This window comes from Meles meles, chromosome 5 (genome assembly GCF_922984935.1).
Source record: "Meles meles chromosome 5, mMelMel3.1 paternal haplotype, whole genome shotgun sequence".
NCBI classification, from domain to species: domain Eukaryota; kingdom Metazoa; phylum Chordata; class Mammalia; order Carnivora; family Mustelidae; genus Meles; species Meles meles.
Window position 1 is genome coordinate 114,700,715 of NC_060070.1, and position 22,801 is coordinate 114,723,515.

The following is a 22,801-nucleotide window of genomic DNA, read 5'->3' on the forward strand; positions in this document are numbered from 1 at the left end:
AGGTAGCATGCATGGAACATGCATAAAGGAGATTGACTAATATTAGGGTGTGTGCCAGAGGGGCAGGGATCTGTAGGAACTCTCTCCAGGGAACACAGTACTGGAGGGCACCACATTTTTGCTCTCCTTTAGCTGACCCAGTTGTGGCAGACGCTTTTTCTGACACCCTTCCTATCAGCCTCACTAGCAACCACTCATCCCGTTTCATGTTCCCCTGCAGGCACCCTTCAAAGTGGCTCCTGTCCCACCACAACCTGGCAGGCAACCTCTGTCGGGACCAGTGCCCCACCCAAAGCAACTTTTACCCACCTCCCCCATCCGGTGGGAAGGCTTGGCTGGGACAGAGACTACTCCAAAGTGACTCGTGCCCCATGAAATGTGGGCCAGCCCTGCAAACCAGCATGCCTGCAACAGTTGTGGCTAGGCCTTACAGACAGCCATTCTGGTGGCTAACTGCAGCAACCATAGCCAGGCCTCTTCAGCAGTTGGGCTGAGGCCAGCTCCATCCTTACAGTGTGCCCAGTAATAACAGCCAGGCATTGGAGCCAGCCCCACCCACCAGCATGCCCCCGGCACTAATGGCCCAGTCACAGCAGGAGGGCGCATGCAGCCCATACAGAGGACTACTTGTTTCTAGTGATGGGGAGCTTATGTTTCTGGGCCCCACAAGATACTTTTTTCATAACGCCACTACCTTCAAGACAGGGAGATGTAGCTGACCTACTTAATGTATAAAAGCAGTCAGACAAACCAGGGAGAAGACAGAAGAATGTGTTCTGAGTGAAAGAATAGACTAAATTTCAGGAAAAGAACTAAACTAAAAGGAGTTAAGCAATTTACCTGATAAAGGGTTCAAAGTAATGTCATAAAGATGATCACTAAGCTGGAGAGAAAAATGGATGAACTCACTGAGAAATTCATTGAAAAGATAGAAATATAAAAAAGAATCAGAGGAGGGGCACTTGGAAGACTCAGTCTGTTAGGTGTAAAATATGTAAAACTTAACACCCCCAAAAAACAGATAATCAAGTCAAAAAATGGGCAGAAGACATGTACAGACACTTCTCCAAAGAAGAGGTACAGTTGGCTAGCAGACACATGAAAAAATGTTCATCATCATTAGCCATCAGGGAAATTAAAATCAAAACCACATTGAGATACCACCTTACCAGTTAGAATGGCAAAAATTAACAAGGCAACAAATGTTGGAGAGGATGTGGAGAAAGGGGAACCCTCTTACACTGTTGGTGGGGATGCAAGTTGATGCAGCCACTTCGAAAAAGAATGTGGAGATTCCTGAAAAAAAAATTAAAAACGGAGCTACCCTATGACCTGGCATTGCACTACTAGGTATTTACCCCAGACATACAGATGTAGTGAAAAGAAGGACCGTATGTACCCCCAATGTTCATAGCAGCAATGCCCACAATAGCCAAACTGGAAAGAGCCGAGATGCCCTTCAACAGACGAATGGATAAAGATGATGTGGTCCATACCATGGAATATTACTCAGCCATCAGAAAGGAGGAATACCCAACTTTTGTATCAACATGGATGGGACAGGAGCAGATTATGCTGAGTGAAGTAAGTCAAGCAGAGAAAGTCAATTATCATATGGTTTCACTTACTTTTGGAACGTAAGGAATAACATGGAGAATGTTAGGAGAAGGAAAGTAAAAGTGCAGAGGTTGGAAATCGGAGCGGAGAGACAAAGCATGAGAGACTGTGGACTCTGAGAAACAAACCGAGGGTTTTAGAGGGGAGGGAGGTGAGGGGATGGGTGAGCCTGATGGTGGTCTTGCATGGAACGCTGGGTGTTAATACATAAACAATGAATTTTGGAACACTACATCAAAAACTAATGATGTATTATATGGTGACTAACATAACACAATTTTAAAAAATTAAAAGAAAACTACAGGTCAATATCCCTGATGAACATAGATGAAAAGATCTTCAACACACACCATGACCAAATGGGATTTATTGAAGGGATGTGAGGAGGGCTAAACCTTTGCAAATCAATCAACACGATCTACAGTATTAACAAATTAAGGATAAAAATCACGATAATCTCAACAGATGCAAAAAAAAAAGCCTTTGACAAAGTTCAAAATCCTTTATGATAAAAACTCATCAAAGCAAGAATGAAGGAAATGTACCTCAACATAATAAAGGTCATATATGACAAACCCCACAGCTAACATCATGCTCAATGATGAAAAGCTAAAAGCTTTTCTTCTAAGGTTAGGAACAAGACAAGGATGCCCACTCTCACCACTTCTATTCAGCATAGTATTGGAAATTCTAGCTGGACTAGTTAGGTGGAGAAAAGATAAAAATGCTTCCAAATTAGGAAGAAGCAAAATCGTTATTTGTGTACAACATGATTTTATATATAGAAGTCCCTAAAGACTCTACCAAAAAGCTGTGAGAATAACAAATGGCATGGAAAAAGCCTAGTGGAAAGAGAACTGGACAGTTTTCAGTCTAGTCCCACGTCTGATGACACCAGGACTCTCACAAATTTCTCTCTGGAAACTTGTTTCCTTAGCTGTCAGAGGTGGAAAATGGAATGAATAATGTTCTTTGTACAACACTAGCCCCAAGGTCCGCATGAGAAAAAGGGTACCAAGGACCAAACACATTTACAAAACAGTGACAATGAATTTTCAAGGCTCTAAGTTCTGCTATAAAGGAAAACATCTTAGGGGCACCTGGGTGGCTCAGCTGGTTGAGTGCCCAACTCTTGATTTCAGCTCAGGTCATGATCTCAGGGTCCTGGGATCAAGCTCCCTGTCAGGCTCTGTGCTCAGCACAGGGTCTACTTGGGATTCTCCCTGTCCCTCTCCCTCTCCCCACCTCTGCCTGCACACACATGTGCACATGCATGTTCTCGCTCTCTAAAATGAATAAAATCTTCTTTAAAAAAAAAAAGCTGTGAGAACTAAGAAACAACATCAGTAAAGTTGCAGGATGCAAATCAGTATACAAATATCTGTTCTCTCTATACACTAGCAATAGATGGTTAGAAAGAGAAATTAAGAGAACAATCTCATTTACAATCACATCAAAAAGAATAAAATACCTAAGAAGTAGTTTAGCCAAGGAGGTGGAAGACGTCTACACTGGAAAGTACAAGATACTGATGAATGAAACAAGACACAAATAGATGGAAATTATTACATGTTCATTATTATATGTTCATTTTATATATATATAATAGATGGAACATATATATATGTTCATATTATATGTTCATTATATAATTATTCTACGTTCATTTAAGGATTCGGTGAGTTGTTAAAATGTATTACCCAAAGCAGTTTGTAGATTCAGTGCACTTGTCAAAATCCCAGTCACATTTTTCACAGAAATAGAACAAACGTCTCTAAAATTTATATGGAACCACAAAAGATCCTGAATAGCAAAAGTGATCTTGAGAAAGAACAAAGCTGAAGGCATCACATTCCTGATTTCAAACTATATTACAAAGGTATGGTAATCAAGATGGTATGGTATTGGCATAAAAACAGATACATAGATTACTACAACAGAATAGTGAGCATAGAATTAAACCCACATATATATGGTCAGTTAATTTATGCCAGAGGAGGCGAGAATGTACAGCGGAGAAAGGACAGTCTCTTCAATAGATGGTTTGAGGAAACTGGACCAGTATCTTATTCTGTATACAAAAATAAACTCAGTATGGATTGAAGACTTGAAGGCAAGATTTGAAGTCATAGAACTAGTAGAAAAAAACATAGGCAGTAAGCTCCCTACTGTTGGTCTTACTGGTTTTGTGTAGTAATGTATAGCATGGTGACTAGAGCAACCGTACTGTATTTCACTTTAAAAACTTTGTATGGTGACAGGAGGAAACTACACTTATGATGGTGATCATTTTGAAGTGTTATATAAGTATTGAATCATTTTGTATACCTGAAATTATGTGTTATGTGTAAATTATACTTCAGTGTTTTAAAAGAAAGGCATTGATCTAATTCAGTGATCTCCAAAGTCTGATTATCTTTAGCATTAAATATTAGAACCCAGAGGTAGTTCATTTATGATGTCTATATGTGCTTTTTTAATGTAATCCTTTCAAAATTTCTACTTACATGTTTTATAATGTGCATAATATAGTGTTATATATACTTTATAAAGAAATATATATGCATGATAGAGTATATATGCTCACAACTTTTTAAGGTAGGAGTACATAATAAAAATTTTTTGAAGACCTTTAATCACATCACTCAAGTATAGTTTGAGCATAATGAACCCAAAACATGTTTTTCTCTATTTTACAGAAACTGGACATTTATTCCAGTTTTGGGTTTTTTGTTTTTTGGTGTTTTTTATTGCTTTTTGTTTGTTTGTTTTTGTTTTGTTTTGTTTTGACAGAGATCACAAGTAGGCAGAGAGGCAGAGAGAGAGAGAGGAAGAAGTGGCTCCCTGCCGAGCAGAGAGCCTGATGTGGGGCTCAATCCCAGGACCCTGGGATCATGATCTGAGCTGAAGGCAGAGGCCTTAACCCATTGAGCTACCCAGACACCCCTGTTTTTTGTTTTTTTATACAGAAGGTCTGTTTCACTGTATCATTTGTATATATAGCAACCAAGTTTCCGGAACTATTTTACAATACCAAACACAGCTGTATTTTGTTCTTGCTGAGAAGATAGTTTAAAACAAATTACTCACAGTTTTAAAACAGAATACTCACAGTATTCTGATCTCTTAGCAGCTTTTGATTCTAGAGATGGTAGTCATCTGTGGATCAAACTATATGACCTAAATTTAGAGCCAGTGTTTTTAATGTTACTTCAAAGCTTGTGTCATAATACCCCTGCCATAATCAGATTAGATGACAGCCATATTTTAGCAGCTGACATTCCAGTGGTGAAGAGCACCAAATTGTGCTCTCTCTTTATTAAATCCAACTATATAATCTAAATCATTTTTGCTGATGTTATATGTGCCTACCAGTCATAGTGATTAGAAGGACAAGCTGCTTCTCTGCTCAGGATAGTGCCTTTCTTGAGAAATTAATAGTTCTTTGAGGGTGTAGAACAGTTCATCCCCAATGTATTAGTGAGAATGTTTAATCACATTGCCTTCCTCACCAAATTTGATTAATAATATCTAGAAAACATTTCATAAAATATAAAGGGTTTGTGCACATTTCAATTTTTATATTAGCTTTGGGTTTATTTTTAAATCTTTTTTAAAATTTAATTAACATATAATGTATTATTGGTTTCAGAGGTAGAGGTGCAGATTTCATTTATTCTTCACTAGGTAAATGGGATAAGGTTACTTATAAAGTTGTTTTAAAGATTTGGTGAGTAAAGACAGTATCTTGTGCATAGTTGTTGTATGAAAGAATTGTAACCATTGTTGTATGAAAGAATAGTAATAAATACCAGTGTTGCACTGGATGACAATGAGTAGTGACTTGAGAGTTTGGGTCTGTCTTCCCTCAGTTCTCCCACTGATAAGCTGTGTGGCTTTCTTCCTTGCTTTCCTAAGTTGGTTTTTTTTTTTTTTTCCCCCTTCATTTGTAGAACAACTATGATGACATTTTTTTCAGACACTTATTGTATAAATTAAATTAGAAAGGAAGGTGATTATCACAGTGTTTCGCCCATAGGAACTTTTATTTTATGCCTTATATTATAGCCTCGGAATTGCCAGTGTTGTCTTTTCTCAATTATAAATAATTATTTACTGTTGAGAGAGGTTGTGTCGAATACCATTGAAAGACACAGGTACAAACAAACCCATAGGCATTTTGACTAAGTTTTGTGTGTTTATTATTCTGCCTTTCCTAGGTTCATCAGTTTATCTTTTCCCATTTGCTGCTAGGAAACTAAGGTACTAATTAATACTCATTTGTAGTAGTGATTCACTTCTAGGTTTCTAGGTATCTCTTACCTTAAATGTCTTATAAATGCTCATGGTTTAATCTTTTATTTCATTTTTCTTTTTTGGCATGTTTGTGGCCCTTAAGTTTTTAATGTTACACCCTGCTTTATTCTTCTTGGAAATGCAAATTGTGGACATCATAGTACCAATACAGTTTACCTAGATTGGACTGGATTAAATCCGCTAATCAGTTTGCTTTGATACTAGGCATATCCTTAACATTTTTTTATGAGAAAATTATTGTATTTGTTCTTTTAAAAATCACAGCATTATGTAGTACACAAAGCATGTTTCGTGATATTTTTAAGATTTATTTATTTATTAAAAAGAGAGGGAGAGCGTGCAAGTGGTGGGAGGGGGCAGAGGGAGAGAATATTCAGGCAGACTTCCGGTCGAGCATGGGGCTTGATCATATGACCCATGAGATCGTGACCTGAGCTGAAATCAAGAATTGATGCTTAACAAACTGAGCCATACAGGTGCCCCCTGTTTTGTGATATTTTTAAAAATTAAGGCATTTTTTTCCCTTTTGCCTCATGTTCACATGTTGTAATCTGTCTTCATCTATGTGATAAGGAATTCTCTTTTAGCAGTCAGTTTACTTTTTCTTCTTATTCAAATCTCAACATTGTGGTTGCTATTAGGAAGCCTAACCTGATGTAAAGATACTGTGAGAATTTATTGAGTAGAGGTCTCATTTGTTTAAAATGAATTCTAAAATTTCAAAGAGGTTCCAAATCGTTTCACCTGTCTTAAATTTTTTAAAGAAAAGATATTCTTTGTTGTGTTACCAACATGTAAGTTCAATGACAATAAGAATTTGCTGTTTACTTTTGTATTTCAGTATCACTGGATATTGTCATCACTGAACACTTCCTCAAATAATGACTCAAACTAATAAAATAAAAATGTGCTAAGCACTGACATTTTTTACAAAGTAAACTTACCAAAACTATGGTCTGTGTTTTAGAAAGAAAAGGAAAAAAAAAAGGAAGAGAAAAAGAAAGAAAAGGAGCCAGAAAAGCCCACAAAACCTCTTACAACTGAAAAGGTAAAATTCATTTTTTTTAAAATCCATTAAGATTACCTTCTTATTTTTGTAGTCTTACATATGAATGTCTTTTGGGATATTTACAATATGTGAATAATCATTCTTTTGTTAAGTAATTTTTTAATGAAAATGTGTACTAAGCATGCCCTTTTATATTGTCCTGTATAAATTTTAGTCTGTTATATATCTATGGATATAGATCAGGGGAACTCCTCAAGGACTAGTATTCTCTTATGAATGACATAAAGTGTTTTTAGTTTTCACGGACAATCAGATTTTGGTGAAAGTTTAGAGAATGGAGAGATCATACCTGAAGGGCGTTCAGAAAGGAGTTGATGCTTAAGTGTAAACATTTGAGGTAGATTTTGAGTTGTAGGTAGGATTAAGGTGAAAGGCAAGAGTATATCATTTGGAGGGAATACCTTGAGGACAGGTATAGAAACTGAAAATAGATGAAGTATATTTAGAAAAATAATACCTCTATAGAAAAAATATTTGAAGAAAGATGTATATCTATGTATTAAGAGTAGTGAAAAATAAGACCAGCATGGTAGATTGAGCTCAAATTGTAGAGAACCTTAAAGTCCACCTTGATTGGTTTTTTTTGGAGGAAAGGCTGTGGGTAAGATTCCAAAGTCTGTAGAGGTAGACCTAATTCAGAAAGGTTCTTTTGGAAGATTATTTTGGCAGTGATGTGCAAGATAGACGTGCTTAGGCAAACTAGAGGGAGAGAGAACATTAGCTTTTTAAAAGGCATTGGGTAAATAATTATGGCAGCTTGGCTTTGAATGTATTTGGTTGTGAAAGTATGGAAGCATGATAAAGGAATCATCAGTAAAGGGACCATCCTTGATACTTGTTGAAATTTTAAAAATTGACCTAACCAAGGCATAAATTACATATACAAGGTACATCCACTTCAAGTGTACAGTGCAGGTACATACTAGTTCTTTCTCTGTCATTTATTAAAGCAGTCTTTACCTTCAAAGAGTTGTAAGAATGTCCTTTCCTTTCCCTACCTCTTACCCAAAGCTTACTCATTCTACCTTTTTGCATGAAACCCCTCTAATATCTCAACTAATGACACTTTTCCCTTCCTCAAAATTCTGGCAACATTGCTATACGTTTGATATTATTACTTTCTACTTTGTATTATTGTTTAATTGTATTTTTAGATAAATTTTCTTACCTAACACAGATGCATAGATGTTGTGTTCCTGAGATTATGCATCAGTCAGGTGGGGACCAGGTCTTCTAAGAGTTTCTTGTTTGTAGTAGATGCTTAGAATAAATACATTTACATTGATTCACTGGTGTTTTTCATCTCATACTGTCTTGATTCCAAGGTCATGAAGAACAATTAATAAACTGCAAATGATAGGACTATAAGACCTTTGCTAAGTCGAATTCTTTGAAATATTTTTTTGAAATACTGATTTTCAGTTAAAATTAATTTCTTCGAATATTATGTTGTTTTAATGGTAGTTTACTGAATTAAATTCTTATTCATCAAATTAAATTTAGATGTTAAATATTACATTTTTTTCAAAGGAGTAATTAAGTTGGTAATTATAACCTGGTTACTTAAATAGGTTTAATTCTCATCTGCTAACTTTCTCTTTAACATGCATGAATAAGCTTTGTCTTGTTTTTTTAAAGATCTAGAGAGAGAGAAAGAGCATGCATAAGCACAAGCCTGGGGGTGAGGGGCAGAGGGAGAAGAGAATCCTAAGGAGACTCCATGCTGAGTGCAGAGCCTGAAGTGGGGCTCTATCTCATAGCCCTGAGATTGTGATCTGAGCTGAACCAAGACCCTTAACTGACTGAGCCATTCAGGCACCCCAATGTGCATCAGTAAACTTTAAGTGAAATTTCTTACAATTTCCAGTTGCATTACAAAGGAATTTTAAAATCATTAGTAGATGTTATCTTTTGTTGCTAAAAATTGGAAATATCAGAATAGTTTTTGTTGTACTTCACAAGATATAACCACTTTTAAAACATCATATATTTATTTTCTCTCTTATATAAAAACCTTACCACTGAAATATAATGAGCATTTTGATGTAGTGACTGTGTAACGTTTCACAGCCTTGGATGTAAATACTGCCTTCTGTTGCTGTGTATGGAAAAGGGCTATAGCAGTTACCTGAGAAATGAGCCTCTGGGTTGGGAGCTTGAGAAGAACAGTTCAGGATGTGTGAGCAGTGAGAATCTATGGTTCCTATACTATTGCCTTTTGATACTTAGGTTTTATTAAAATCAGTTTACCTATCATCTGTTATTCTTACTCAACCTGCAGAGGTTTAGGACTCCTGCTACTAATGGTGGGTTCCTTGCTGGAAGAATAATCATCTAGAGGGAAAACTTTGGTTCTTATCAAAATTTTGTGGTCAAGATAGTGCAGAGTATATAAGAAGGAAGAAACATTTAGAAGTGTAACAGTAGGGAAACAAAGGAAATAGCACAAAGAAGTTTTATAAGCATGTGGACATTTTCATATACAGGCATTTTTCTTTATATTCTCTCTGATCTTATATTTTAAGGGGTCATAGTCTGCAGATGAGAAATTAGTGGTAATATCAGTGAAAGTAGTAGAAATAGTAATCAGAATAATATCATCATCATAAAGTAATAGTAAAATAATATATCATCATAAAGTAATAGTGTCTTTCTTAATTATTTCCTATGTGCCAGAAGCTGACAGGTGTACAACTTATGTGTACAGTTGTACATATATAACATATGTGTAGAGTGATCACCCATGTATTCACGATCTAAGTCAGGAAATAGATCATGGCCAACACCCCAGAAGCTGCCCCCCTCCCAACACCATTCCCAATAAAATAATCACTTCCCTTCTCCCCAGAGATAAAAATTTATTTGTGTTTTAGAAATAGTTTCACCTCCTCTGCATGTATTTCTGAACAGTGTGGTTTATTTCTTTCTATTTTTTAACATATGAATGAAATGACACCACAAGTATACTTTCGTATTTTGCTTTCTTTAGTTTACATTTTATTTATAAGGGTCAGTCAATCATATTATATTTATTTATAGTTTATTCAGTTGTTTTGTAGTATTCTATTATATATATGCTCCTTATTTTATTTATCCGTTCAGCTGTTAATAATGTTTGGATTATATCCTGGCTTTACCCGTTATAAACAGTGCTGTTGTGAAGACTTCTGTACATGCATTTAAGCACATATTTCTGTAAGATATATTTATAAGTGCAGTTGTTGAGTCATAATCTGCCCATATCTTGAACTTGACTAGATAAGGTTAAACTGTTGTCCAAATTGTATACCAGATATATTCTGGTCTGGGCACATTCTTTACATTGTATAGTATTGTCAGAGATTTTCCTCTTTTGGAGTTCTGGTTTGGATCTCTTGTCTGTTTTTCAGTTGGATTGCTTGCTTTTCCTCATTCATTTGTATCAATCTATGCACACGCATACACGCACATAGAGGATCCTAGTCTTTTTTCAGTTATGTGTTTGCAAATATCTTAGCTTTGTAACTTTATTGAGCTGATTTTATTGCTCTCCTTATTTCTAGTTTTTGAATCAGTGATAGGGCCTCCTTGTCTTATTTCTGACATCAAAGGAAATCTTTCAACTTTTCACCTGTGTATGTTATCTTTATTCCTCACAAAAAATACAGAATTATTGTTGGTGGTCCCATGTTATAAATGGAGACTTAGAATATATGACTTGCCTAATGTCACCTAGTTTAGTTAGAGAATTCATAGAGTCTAATTTTGAAGAACGATTTTACTAATTTTTTAAGGCAGCAGATATTAAATTCATCTCCTATCTCTTCATGTGTTTAAAAGAATGAGACTGGATAGGGATTATTTATCCTAAAATACTTTTTCTAAATTCACTAATTTCTACAGGTTATTAAGTCATTAATATGGTTCTTGACACATAGCAGTGATTTAATAAATGGTTACTTACAAATAACTTAATTTGGGGCAGCTGGGTGGTGCAGTCTACTAAGCATCTGACTCTTGGTTTCAGCTCAGGTCATGATATCAGGGTCATGAGATCAAGTCCCACATTAGGCTCCATGCTCATCTTGGTGGAGTCTGCTTGAGATTCGCTCTCCCTCTCCTTTTCCCTTTGCCCCTCCCACTCATGCTCTTGTTGTCTCTTTCTCAAATAAATAAGTAAGTCTTTAAAAAAAAAATAAGTTAAGGGGCACCTGAGTTACTGAGTAGGTTAAGTGTCTGCCTTCAGCTCAGGTCATGATCCCAGGGTCCTGCAATCAAGCCCTGCATTGGGCTCCCTGCCCAGCAGGAAGTTTGCTTCTCCTCTCCTTCTGCCCTTACCCCCTTCTCATGCTCTCTCTCTCTCTTTCTCTCTCTCTCTTGCTCTCAAATAAATAAAATCTAAGACAAAAAAAAAAAAAGTTAATTTGGGGGTTAGAAGGAACCTTACAACTCTAGTCCAAATCCCTTATTTTATAAGGAAGTAAATTAGGGGCACCTGGGTAGTTAAGCATCTGACCTTTGATTTCAGCTCAGGTCATGATCTCAAGCCCTGTGTGGGATTCCCTCTGTCCCTCTGCACCTCTCTAAAAAGAAAGAAAGGAAGAGAAAGAAGAGAAAGAAAGAAAAGGAAAGGAAAGGAAAGAAAAAAAAGAAAAGAGAAGAAGAAAAAGAATATCCTAGAAGGACGTTAAAGCACCAAGAAGTAACTTGCTCAGTATTAACAGTTGTTGACAACTCAAGAGATTTGAACCCACATCTTCTGATTTAAGTCTTAGGTCCTGTGTGTTTGTGTGTGTTCTCATTTGACATACATGTCTTCCGGTTTCTTTTTTATTGCAATTTTTAGTCCTGTTGTACATCCTACATCATTTTGTAACTAACTGTCCAGGATTCCTTAAAAAAGAGTTGTGAGTTTGTATATAACCTCATCCCATGCTATTTTCACTAGTAAATAACTTTTACTGATTTATTAGCTTCTAGTGGGGACTTCTTTCTTCTTTAAATAAACTTGTTTTCCTTGAACAGTCTATTTCTTTTGTTTAAACTGTATTTTGTATTTAAGTCTCACTGAGGTTTATATTTTTTGTGGTGTGTGAGCATCTGTTACGAACAGGGTCAGCTGGAGACATGTTTGCTTTCTTTTTTGGAAGAGTGGGGTAAAAGCTAAAAGTTTAACAAATCAAGTGATTAATAGGGTAGATGTTTAATAAATATATAAATTATATGTATATATAGATACAGATATAGATATCCTTTGTGCCTTAGATACTCTTCTGGAAAATTGTGTATGAATTTGACTTTTTCTAAAATATTCTGTCATACATTTGACCTCTCTAATTCATATTGCTTAGATTTATCTACTATGCTCTCTCCCAAATAGCCAGTGATCTATAAATACATTTATGTAGATGAGAAGTAATCTTACATTATAGGAATATATATGAATTCTCTTTCAGTTTAAATGATCAGATCTTAATTTCTCCTTTAGAAGGTTCTAAGTTTTATAGTTTTTCTTTTCTAAAAGAAGTCTGTCTGTGTCAAAATATGGAAAATGGACAAATAGTCAACTCCTTGGTGGTGGTGGTGGCGGGATTAACGCCTTTTAAGGTAACTGTTAATGTTGTTCTGGATTTAGTATTATTTATTACAACCCATCATATGGGTTATTATTGGTGAAGTTCTGAACTTCCTGAATTGTATGATAAAAAAGTCTCAGAGTCAGCAAGAACCAGATGGTAAATATTTTAGGCTGTAGATTATAAGGCTGTAGATCATAAGGTATCTGTCACAACTACTCAATTCTTTCTTTATAAAAACAAACAGTAAATGAATGTTTTCCAATAAAACTTTACCTACAGAAACAGTTTGTTGAGATCCTCCCCTTTTTGAGAATTAGTTGCAGTGGAAGAAGCAGAGTCAGAAGAGAGCCTTATTCAAGCCCTTGGTCTGTTGTTAACTGTCTCGTTGGCAGTCAATTAACCACACAACCTCCTTTTCTTCATTTATTAATGACAGGGTTACTAAATGATCTCTTCGCAATAATAGTTTTAAATTTAGAATTATCCATCTACTAACATAGGGACAGATTCCTAAAATCATTTTTAAATACCCATAAAGATGGCTTTCAGTGTTCTGCAGAGTTGACCTTTAGTCACTGAGTTCTCCATATTATTTTATACTGGTTTCTCATCCTCAGTAGTTCTGATCTCTTAATCATTAGCTGTTTTACTGTTAAAGCACAAAGTCTAATTTAGGAGAAAAGGTATTTAGTTATTCCTAATGCAAGTTATTTCTGTATTTATGTAGAACATATATATCCACATATGTATATAAAATTTGGAAAAAATGGCTTAATTTAAGGTATTTAGATATTTCTATTTCACTGTTTATCTATTTAAGTGTTATTGCACCATTTTTTTTAAGTTTTTATTTAAATTTAAGGTAGTTAACATACAGTGTAATAGTAGTTTCAGGTGTACAATAGACAAATACCATATGATTGTACCATTGTTTTTATATGTGATGGATATATTAGTAGAATAATTTAACTTACTTTATCAAAGATTTATATTTTCATGGACTTTATTCAAGTTACTCTCTGAGATAATTATACTAAGGGAACATAATTATGTACCTATCTTAGAATATTTTTATGTTTTTATAAACTTAAAATTCTCTTAACATTCAAACTTTTATGTCTTTATTATTACCTGTTCTGTAGAAAAAACATACAAACAAGCAAAATATTAAAAATCATGTAATTTCTCATAGTCTTTTTACCTAAGGATAACTGTTTTAAACAATTTCTACAGATTTTCTATGCTCATGTACATAGGCATCTATGTACTTATTCATATATCCCTTTGTGGGGTGCTTCAGTTTAAAAGAGGTTGCTGTCAATGGCATATGGTCCTCAAAATATGTGTTATAAATTTTTAAAAAAGATTTATCTGTTTATTTGACAGAGAGCGAGAGAGGGAACACAAGCAGGGGAAGTGGGAGAGGAAGAAGCAGGCTTTCCGCCTGATGCAGGGCTCGATTCAGGACTCTGGGATCATGAAAAAGGCAGACGCTTAACAACTGAACCACCCGCATGCCCCAAATGTGTTATAATTTTTTAATGTAAAATTTAAAAAGTGTTTCTTAAGCAGGTATTTGCCATTAGCTTCTTGAAATTCTTGAAAGAAAAATCAGGTCATAGAGTCTATCAATGTAGAATAAAAAAATCCCAGGAAGGAAGGAAAGTAAAGAAGCAGTGATATTATGGGAAAGAGGAGGTTTCTACTTTTGATAATACTGTCATTAAAAAGTTATTTCAAGATATGACAAGTATTTGACTCTTTAAGAAAATGATATAGATGAATAGTGATTTTTTTTCTAACTCCTAGTTGCAAAAGAAAGAACTAACAATGTTGCTTTTTTGAACAAGTCTTTTATGTTAATAAAACTTAGAAAAATAGATTTTTACTTGATAAATATAAGTGATTTAATCTTACAATAGAAACAAAAACCACGGGACACCTTGGTGGCTCAGTGGGTTAAAGCCTCTGCCTTAGGCTCAGGTCATGATCCCGGGGTCCTGGGATCGAGCCCCACATCGAGCTCTCTGCTCAGTGGGGAGCCTGCTTCCTCCTCTCTCTCTGCCTGCCTCTCTGCCTACTTGTGATCTCTGTCTGTCAAATAAATAAATAAGATCTTTAAAAAAAAAAAGAAAGAAAAACCACAATTGCAAGTCTGTTGAACTTGAAATTTCAGTACAGCCCTGTAAAAGTAAGTAACCAATTATAAATCAAATAAATTATTCTTAGTAAAACATTAAAGTGAAATTAAGTGCCTCATTGCCAGATGCCATGTTGATAGGTTATTTTTTTTTTTTTTAGCAAACTTACAGAGACATTTACAGCCACCAAGCTCTCAAATGTAATTTAAGCTAAATAAACCTTTCATATGATACATGAATGCATTGATATTATCAATAATTAATGCTTTTAAAGAAATCATGGAAACATATGGTGTAGGTGAGTAAGCATAGCAGATGTCTCACAGAGCATATATTTTTTTTAATATTTATTAATCACAGAGCATATTTTTGTAAGTGGGTTGAGAAGAATCCTTATATTTTCCCATCCAAGTACTAACCAGGCCCGACCCTGCTTAGCTTCCGAGATCAGACGAGATCGGGCGCGTTCAGGGTGGTATGGCCGTAGACATATTTTCTACAAATCATTTCATTCTCAGCTTAATGTTCAACCTTAGAGATTAGTTTGATAATAATCTTTTGTTTGTAAATTTAAAAAACAATAGGTGTAATATCACTGTACATTTGGCTTAAAAAGCATTTTAATGTAGCTTTTCTGTTATCTAAGTTTTATTAAGGTATAGATTGCTAGTTGCTATCGACAACTTCCTATCTTTTTTAGCTATTAAGTACCTTTTTAAAAATTAGTATTTTTCTCTTTGAAAAAGATCACAGTACTGTGTCTAAGTAGAGAGAAATCAAATGTTCTAATAAATTTTTTTTAAGATTTTATTTATTTATTGGTCAGAGAATGAGAGAGCACAAGCAGGGGAGCAGCAGGCAGAAGTAGAGGAAGAAGCAGGATCCTGCTGAGCAAGGAGCCCGATGTGGGACGCAGTCCCAGAACTCTGGGATTGTGACCTGAGCTAAAGGCAGCTGCTTAACTGACTGAGCCACATAGATGTCCCATCTGTCTAGTAGATTTATAGTTACTCATTCTTTAACCAAGAAACAGGGTAGATTAAAAAAACCTAGCAGATTTTTAATGGCCTCTCCCTTCTTCCTCCCCATAGTACCCATACTGTATATGTTTTTAATAGGTTAAAAAAATGCCACAAGCAGAAAGAAAGAAATAACATCACCACAGATCTGACCACTTAGAAAAAATTATCACTAACCTTTTGATGTTTATCCTTCCTGATTGTTTTCCAGTGGAAATATATGTAGCTACATGGAATCGTACTGTACATACTATTTTGTAACCTACTCTGCTCCTCTCTCATTTAACAGTGTCTTTTGTTAAATCTTCAGTATCCTTTTTTCATCTTTTTTTAAAGATTTCACTTATTTATTTAACAGAGAGAGAAAGCAAGAGCAGGGGTAGCAGCAGGCAAAGGGAGAAGCAGATTCCTCACTGAGCAGGGAGACTGATATGGGGCTTGATCCCAGGATCCCGAGATCATAACCTGAGCTGAAAGCAGATGCTATATGTATGTTTTTCTATCTTCAGTAACATTCCATTGAGTGGATACATCATAATTTATCTTACTCTGAGTACAGTAAGATTTTTAAAAATATCTCTCTTAAGTAATATTTATATATAATCAGTGTACAATTATGTGATAACTTTTTAGGGTCAGTTTTTAATACTGGAACTGCTAAATCAAAGGATATGAACTTTTAAAGAATCTTTTGAAAAATATTAACAAAACGCTAGAAGACAGAAATGGAAGAGCCTGGACTTGGTTAGAAGACTTTAATTTGATTCTCATCTTTGCTATCTTCTAAATATCTGAACACTCTGAGCCTCAGTTTGAGCATATATGTGTGTGTGTATACACACACACACACACAATACATACACACATATGTACACTGGGCATTTTTGAGTACCTATCACATGTGAGACACTATTTTAGGTACTGAGGAGGCCTCAGTGCTGGATGATGGCCTGTGTGTTATAGGATGTTTAGCAGCATCCTGCCAGTCCTGACAGTCCAGAATGTCTTTAGACATGCTAAATGTCCCCTGACATTTACTCTTAATTTACAATTACTCTTCCTTTCAGAATCATTAATTCACATTCTAGAACCAAGAAACTGGGTCTTGATGTTGTTTTTCATCTTCTGGAATATTACTTTTGTGAAACTTATATTTGTCTAGATTACTGCGTTTATTTGAAAGTATTGGAGTGCCAGAATAACTAGAGGCAGAAAAGAAAGATTCCAACATCATCAAAACGTAGTGAAGGCCTGAAAACTGGGAAGAATGATTAGCCTAAGTGCTTATAGAAGGAAGTACAACTGTCTAAGCCCTTCAGAGTCTAACCATTACTTGTTTTCACTTTTTCTTTTAGTTAATCTCTTTTCAGATCTATAGACGTTGCAGGGCAACTGAGTAGATATTGTCTTCTAAAGATGTCTTTCTTATTTTTGTCTCAATAACTTTGATTTGGTTCTATCCTCCCTCCTTCCCATGTCTCTATTTACTCCCTAACCAAGTCTACATCAGCTCCTAAATCTTTATCATTATAATGATATTCAGCCTCATTTCTCTGTATAGCCATTTTTTTCTTATTATAAAAATTACAGAAAACACAAGAAAAATATAAAGGAAAATCAATTTTAAATTTAAATCTTGCCACTTTTAACATTTTGGTTTTTACTTCACTTTTCCCCCCTAGTTTGACTACATTGTTTTTATGTTTTTGTTTCCTCATTCCCTACTTAATATTATATAATGATCATTTTCTTTTTTTTTTTTAAGTTTTTATTTATTTATTTATTTGACAGATAGAGATCACATGTAGGCAGAGAGGCAGGCAGAGAGGGAGGGGTAAGCAGGCTCCCTGCTGAGCAGAGAGCCCGATGTGGGGCTCGATCCCAGGACCCTGAGATCATGACCCGAGCTGAAGGCAGAGGCTTAACCCACTGAGCCACCCAGGTGCCCTGTATATGATCATTTTCTTATGCAGTTTATATTACCATAAATTTTAGTATATAGACTATATTAGTAAGTTAATTTTTAAAAATTTTTAACTTATTTCACAACATTTTCAAATATAAATGGAAATGAAAACTGTTACAGGACTTAAATATGGCACTGTACCTGACACTAGGATGACTACTTTGAAACAGAAAATAAGAAGTATTGGTGAAGATTTGGAGAAATTGGAATCCTTGTGCTCTATTGGGAGTGTAAGTTTTCACACTGTGAGAAACAGTGTGGTGATTCTTCAAAAAATTAAACATAGAATGACCAAATATATAGCAATTCCACTTCTGGATATATACCCCGAAGAATTGAAAACAGGGAATCAAACAGATATTTGTACACCCATGTTCACAGCAGCATTATTCATAAGAGCCAAAAAGTGGGGGAAACCCCCAAATTTCCATCAGATTTTAAGAAAAAAATCCTAAATTTCCATCATGAATGAATAGATAAACAAAATGTGGTATAGACATGCAATGGAATATTCAGCCTTATAGAAGGAAGGAAATTTTGATGCATGCTACAACTTGGATGATCCTTAAGGAAATCATAGTAAGTGATAAAAGCCAGTTACAAAAGGACAAATACTGTATGATCCGCTTCTTTGTGGAGCCTTTTTTCATGTGTCTTTTAGCCATTTGGATGTCTTCCTTGGAAATGTATTTATGTCTTCTGCCCATTTCTTGACTGGATTGTTTTTTGGGTGCTGAGTTTGAGAAGTTGTTTAGAGATCTTGGATACCGGCCCTTTATCTGGTATGTCATTTGCAAATATCTTCTCCCATTCCACAGGTTGCCTTTTAGTTTTGTTGACTGTTTGCCATGCAGAAGCTTTTTATCTTGATCAAGTCCTAGTAGTTCATTTTTGCTTTTGTTTCTCTTGCCTCAGGAGACATGTGTTGCAGGAAGTTACTGACCAAGGTCAGAGATGTTGCTGCCTCTGTTTTCTAGGATTTTGATGGATTCCTGTCTCACATTTAGGCCATTTGAGTTTATTTTTGTATGTGGTATAAGAAAGTGGTCTAGTTATTCTTCTGCATGTGGCTGTCCAGTTGTCCCAACACTATTTGTTGAGGAAACTGACTTTTTTCCACTGGACATTCTTTCCTGCCCTGTTGAGGATTAGTTGACCAGAGTTGAGGGTCCATTTATGGGTTCTTTATTCTGTTCTACTGATGTGTGTGTGTGTTTTTGAGCCAATACCATACTGTTTTGATGATGACAGATTTGCAGTACAGCTTGAAGTCCAGAATTGTGATGCCTCTGTTTTTTTTTTTCTTTTTCAGTGTTACTTTAGCTATTTGAAGTCTTTTGAGGTGGCATACAAATTTCAGAATTGTTTTTTCCAGCTCTGTGAAAAATGCTGATGTTATTTGGATAACATTTTGCATTGAATGTGTAGATTGCTTTGGGTAGTATAGATATTTTAACAATATTTGTTCTTATAATTCATTAGCCTGGGATGTTTTTGCAGTCTGGCTTCTTTTTTTTTTTAGATTTCATTTATTTATTTGACAGAGAAAGCAAGAGCTGGGATAGCGGCCAGCAGAGGGAGAAGTAGCCTCCCTGCCAGGGAGCCCGATATGCGGCTTGACCCCAGGACCCTGGGGGTCATGAGCCAAAGGCATAAGCTTAACCAGCTGAACCACCCAGATGGATTTTCTTTATTCATTAATTCACCTGTTGGCATTTGACTTAAAGCAATATAATCTGACCAGAAAGTAAAAAATATGCAATGGTGAAAGAACAAGGAGTGTTTCTCCACTCACCTGGGAGGCATTCATTTTCTTGTTTTAAAAAAGTATCTATCTATATATCTATGTATCTATATATGTGTGTGTGTGTGTATATATATATATATATATATATATATATATATATATATATATATATATACAGCTCTCCCTGTTTTGTGGCCTGTCAAAAGATGGCTGTTCTAGATATACATATCTTTTAGATTTCTTTCTTGCCTTGGTTTATGGCCCTTTGCTACCAGCCTGGTTCCCATTATTATTACTATATTTAATATTAGCTGTGGATCTGGAGAAATACTTTCTTTTCTGGTAGCAATGGCAATTCTTGAGCTATTGCTTCTAAAGTATCCAGAATGGGTTTTAATTGTAGATTATGAAAACAGGTCTTACCACTTCAGAATTACTACACGGTATAAACATCCTTACAATCTGATGAGGATATTGGTAGCAGTGAATATTAATAACCTTTTAGAGGTGACTCTGTGGTCTTTGTGTTTCCCTCTGGGCTCTGTACTCTTTAGACATTTCATCATTTGAAACTTCCCCTTTTAGCTTCATAGGCTGTGTAGCATTGATCAGATGTCATTAGAACCTTGAGATGTACACTGTATTTTACATCCTGTTTCTTCATTTCACCTGAATTCAGTTCTTTGAGTGTGTCTTCTTAAGTTCTTCCCACTCACACTCAGCCCTCTTCTCTTTATGCTTTCTACAAGCATGCTGACCAAGTGCGAGTTCTGTTCTGGCTACTGTGATTATTCTGTGTGATTTAAGTGTAAGTTTGATAAAAGTATTTTAAAAGGAATTTGGTCTGACAGTTTTGTTGCTTTCAAGGAGATTAAATGCTACTGCTGTTTTGCATCCAGATATTTAGTGAGTGAGTGTGCAGGAGAGGTACAGAGTATGGAGGTTAAGAGAAGTCAGAAATAACATGTTGGGATTATTAGGAAAGTCTTCGTGGTGGTGGTTATATCTGATACGAACTTTGGAAGGTAGTTAGGAAAGAGAAGGAGAGGGCAACAAGCAGAGGGAATAGTCTGAAAAAATGACTGAAATTATAAGGCACATCTTGGCAATAATAAATAAAACAGTTTAACCAGAGTGTAAGACAATAATGGAGTATAAGACAAAGATAATCTTGAGAAAACCTTAAGTTTAATGATAAATAGTGGATCACTTCTGATTTTGAGTAGGGAAGTATATTGATTTGAGCAATGGTTTAGTAAGATGATATCCTGGCTGCAAAATGTAAGATGTACTGACAGGAGGAGCAGCAGTGAGTGGTAGTGCAAGCAAGAGATAATTGAGGCTTGAATGGAGAGTGCGATCTTTATAAAAGTAGATTAGCCACCATCTGCCTTTGTAGAAGAATGATTGAAAGGCTTTTTTGTTTTAATGCATTTTACTTTGCTTTTTAACAAATAGCCTTGTCAGACTCCAAGGGACTATTGTATCAGATTCATTTAGTCATTCAGCAAGTATTTATTAAGCAGTCATTGTATACACAACATTAGAAATTCAGTAATAAGAAGAAATTCCTGCCTTCATGTGATAATGTGTATAGAATCATTTCAAATGTAAAAGGCTCTACCAAGGAAAGACACTGACTGGTGTGATGTTTAGTAATTACCACCATCAGAACTTTAGATTACCCAGAGCCTAAAATGATATTATTAGGCCAATTCTCTGTATTTATATCTGTATTTAAAGATATTTTAACTGATCATTAGACTTTAAATTATAGCACTGGTTTAGTACTTTGAATTTAATGATGAAATACGCATTTACTTTATTAGCAAATGTCTATTTCAGATATATTGATGATAGCTGGAATTGCATTGAATCTAAGAAATTCTCCCCGATTCCATTTTTCCGTCAACCAGCAGATAGGTTTTGGTGATAGGGATTCATTCCCAGAAGCCTTAGTCCTCAGACGATATAAGAGTCCTTCCACCTCTAGTTACTTTGATTTAGCAGATCTAGAATGGGCTGCCAAATTTTGTAGTAACACGCAGACTCAGAATGAGATGAAATATAGCAAGAGCATAGTCTTCTACCATGTTTTTCAACTTCCTAACCACTAATCTTGTTGAAACTAAACTTGTATGATTCTGCTAAGTAGATACTAGTCCACTGTCCCTTAATTTTTCTTACCTAGGACCTTATTATTATAGCATTGTTAACTTAAAATTCCTTCAGCTGCTACAAGGGGAAGTACTCCTTTCTTCATAACCTATTTGAAAACATCTGAGGAAAACTACACTTGATTTGGGCTAAACTTTTGATCTCTAAGAGGTTTAAAAGCAGTTTGTATAATCATGGTTCCTTGCAATGATACAGAATAGAGTGTTGGACTTTGCTGTTTTTCTCCCTGGCTGTTATCTATGCTTAAAGAAAACTGAGACTTTTTCTCTTCAGCCACAATTCTGGATTAAAATCTGTTGAAAAGGTCTTTTTAAATCACAACCAGTCTCTGTACTTATTGAGAGTGTCCTTTGTCTCTATTTTGTTTGTTTTTATTGTTATCCCTTTCGTAACTCTTCTGTTTCTAAGTTTGCAAAGATTTCATAAAGCTTAAATCCTTTCTGGCTCCATCTCTTTGTTGATTGTAAAGGAAGGTCAGAAAATGAATTCTATATTTATTTTTTACTGCCTGGCTGCTTTGAGTTCTCTTAAAACCCAAGTAGAAGCCAGAAAGATCTGTAAAGGAATAAGGAGTTAACTCTTTAAGTCATTTTAGAAGACCCAAAGATGTTGAGAATTGTCTTTGAAACGAATGTTTGTGAGAACATACAGAATCTTTAAAAAAAAAAAATGATCAGGGTATGGTAGTTAAAATATTTACATAAATTTGCCTTAATTATAAGATCATAAATCTTTGGGATTTATTGCCCAAAGTATATTGTGTTTATAAATGTAAATTTAGTCCAGATATTTAAAATATCTTTTTGTTAAATTTTAAATGGAAAATGCCAAATGTATCTATACTTATTACTCAGCTTCAGCACTCATGCCCAGTTTTGTTTCGACTATACCTTTACTCTCCCCATATTATTTTGAAACAAATCTGGGCAATCATACCATTTTATCCACAAACATTTCATTATATATCTCTAAAAGATAAGGTGTCTTAAAAAAAAAACAAAGTGCCATCCTATATACTAAAAAAAGACAAGTCATTACATATTTCTCACCAAATACCCTATAATGTTCAAATTTCTAGTTAGCTCATAGGCATCATAATTTTTTTCTCAGTTTGTTAGTTTGTATCAAAATGCAGATCAGAATGGTATGTCTTTTAAGCTTTTTAATCTAGCAATTCCTTCTTCACCTC

At 35.1% G+C, this 22,801-nt stretch overlaps 1 protein-coding gene across 4 annotated transcripts in view; it reads left to right on the forward strand.

The window, feature by feature from the left end:
• SMAP1 (small ArfGAP 1) overlaps nt 1–22,801 on the forward strand; it is a 170,368-nt gene that overhangs the window by 90,013 nt on the left and 57,554 nt on the right. For 3 of the 4 annotated variants that reach the window (XM_046004787.1, XM_046004788.1, XM_046004790.1), the window contains one exon: nt 6,902–6,982. The exons of the other annotated variant lie outside the window; for it this stretch is intronic. In XM_046004787.1, the coding sequence (XP_045860743.1) occupies nt 6,902–6,982 (81 nt within the window). The remainder of the gene's footprint in view (nt 1–6,901; nt 6,983–22,801) is intronic. 4 annotated transcript variants of the gene reach the window in all.